This window comes from Felis catus, chromosome D4 (genome assembly GCF_018350175.1).
Source record: "Felis catus isolate Fca126 chromosome D4, F.catus_Fca126_mat1.0, whole genome shotgun sequence".
Lineage (NCBI taxonomy): Eukaryota > Metazoa > Chordata > Mammalia > Carnivora > Felidae > Felis > Felis catus.
The window spans coordinates 26,351,883-26,354,440 of record NC_058380.1 but is presented as its reverse complement, the minus strand read 5'-3'; the positions used below and the strand labels follow the sequence as shown (position 1 = coordinate 26,354,440).

The 2,558-nt window shown below is 53.6% G+C and overlaps 1 protein-coding gene across 1 annotated transcript; it reads left to right on the top strand.

Annotated features, from left to right (window-relative positions):
• Window positions 1–408: 408 nt before the first annotated feature.
• Window positions 409–1,973, top strand: LOC123381619 (the record flags this gene model as incomplete). The annotated part of the gene is given in 1 exon segment (XM_045043170.1): window positions 409–1,973. A coding segment is annotated over 1 exon segment (1,527 nt), but the record flags the coding sequence as incomplete, so codon positions are not given.
• Window positions 1,974–2,558: the final 585 nt, after the last annotated feature.

Sequence of the window (2,558 nt, the reverse complement as noted above, 5' to 3'; positions counted from 1 at the left end):
AGACTCAGACTACTCCTCTAAGTATTATGATTGATCACTTTAAGGATGTGAGGGGAAGAGCTAACAACCTCAGTGTGGAAGTCCGAAAGGGTCGGTTGCAGTTTTTTTGTTCTAGCGAGTGGCCAACTTTCAATGTCGGATGGCCACCAGAGGGGACCTTCGACCTCCCTACCATCCACCGAGTCAGGAGTATCATCTCTCAGCCTAAGACGGGCCATCTTGATCAGCTCCCTTACATTATCACTTGGCAGGACCTTGTAGAAGACCCACCCTCTTGGCTTAAGCCCTTCCTAACCCTGCTCCCTCCAGAGCCAAAACCCATTCTTGCTTTGCAGGAGACAGAGAAGAGGAAACGTCTTACCCAGCCTTCAGCACCCCTCTACCCTGTCCTACAGGGGGGTACTGAAGAAGAATTAATTTTTCCTCCCCCGTATAACCCCTCTAGGATGCCGGAAGAACGCCATCCTCCCCCTCCGGGGGAGGCACACGCTGTTCCGAGAGCGGGAGGCAGAAACACTCCAGGGGGAAGCCCGCCATTTACCAGACAAAGGGCTCAGAGGGAGCAATCCGCCTCCACCGCCGACTCCACTATTCTGCCCCTGCGAGCCACCGGACCCCCAGACGCGGAGGGGAATCAGCCCCATCACTATTGGCCTTTCGCCACTAGTGACCTCTACAATTGGAAAGCTCAGAATCCTAAGTTTTCTGAGAAACCGGCAGGGCTTATTGATTTATTAGACTCTGTTCTTTTTACCCATCAGCCCACGTGGGACGATTGCCGGCAGCTTTTGCAGGTCCTGTTCATGACTGAAGAAAGAGAAAGAATCCTCAATGAGGCCCGAAAACTAGTTCCGGGCGCAGACGGGAATCCCACCACCAACCAAGCTCAGATAGATGCCTCCTTCCCCTTAACTCGGCCCCAGTGGGATTTCAACACGGCAGAAGGTAAGGAGAGGCTCCGGGTCTACCGCCAGACTCTAATGGGGGGTCTCCGAATGGCTGCTAGAAAGCCAACCAATTTGGCCAAGGTAGGAAATGTACAACAGGGAAAAGATGAATCTCCAGCTGCCTTTTTAGAACGGATCATGGAGGCATTCCGTACCTACACCCCCATGGATCCAGAGGCTCCGGAAAGCAAGGCAGCTGTTATCATGGCCTTTGTAAACCAATCGGCCATAGACATTAGGAGAAAATTACAGAAAATAGATAGACTAGGAGAAAAAAGTCTGCAGGACTTACTGGTGGTAGCCGAAAAGGTATATAATAACCGGGAGCCTCCTGAGGACAAGCAGGCTCGCGCCATGGCGGCTGCCAGCAGTAAGCAGACTCGAGACCTGGCCAGAATACTACTAGCTACCACTGCTGATTTCCCCGAGGAACGAGACTGCTGTCTACGGCAGCTGGCAGACGACGCAAGAAAAGGTAAAGGAACCACCAAGGGGGGGAAGCAGAGGCTGCAGAAGGATCAGTGCGCATACTGCAAGGAGATAGGGCATTGGGCCCGAGATTGTCCGAAATGGGCCGGCTGGAAGGGAAGCAAGACTGATCGAGTAAAAGTCCTAGAGCTGGATGAACTAAGTGATTAGGGGAGTCAGGGTTCGGACCCTCTCCCCGAACCCAGGGTAACTCTTAAAGTGGAGGGGACCCCTATTGACTTCCTTGTCGACACCGGAGCACAACATTCGGTCCTCCGCACCCCACAAGGAAAACTAGCTAGCAAGAAGTCCTGGGTACAAGGGGCAACTGGTATGAGCCAGTATTCATGGACTACCCGAAGAACAGTAGATTTGGGAACGGGCCGGGTATCCCACTCCTTTATGGTAATACCAGAATGCCCCTACCCGCTGTTAGGACGGGACTTACTGACCAAGATTGGAGCTCAGATAACTTTCAGACAAGGGGGGCCTCAGGTCACCGATGGCAAGGGCCACCCCATCCAGGTCCTGACCATGAAACTGGAGGATGAATACCTCCTCCACCAGGAGGCGCTCCCGAGAGAGGATAATATAGACAGATGGCTACAAGAATTCCCCTCGGTTTGGGCAGAGACAGGGGGGATGGGACTAGCCGCTCATAGGACCCCAGTCCTGGTAGAGCTCAAGCCAGGAGAGAGTCCGGTAAGGATCAAACAATACCCCATGTCTCAGGAGGCCTGGAAGGGGATCCAGCCACACATCCGGAGACTACGAAGCCTAGGGGTACTAGTTCCTTGCCAGTCTGCCTGGAACACCCCCCTACTGCCGGTCAAAAAGCCTCACACAAATGACTACCGACCGGTACAAGACCTCCGGGAAGTAAATAAGAGGGTCATGGACATACACCCAACTGTTCCCAACCCATATACTCTCTTGAGCTCCTTAGCGCCCTCCAGGGTCTGGTATACTGTACTAGATTTAAAGGACGCCTTCTTCAGTCTGCCGCTGGCACCCCAGAGCCAACCCTTGTTCGCCTTCGAGTGGCATGATCCGGAGGAGGGCTACAGTGGGCAACTCACCTGGACACGGCTACCTCAGGGATTCAAAAATTCACCCACCATCTTCGACGAGGCGCTACACGAG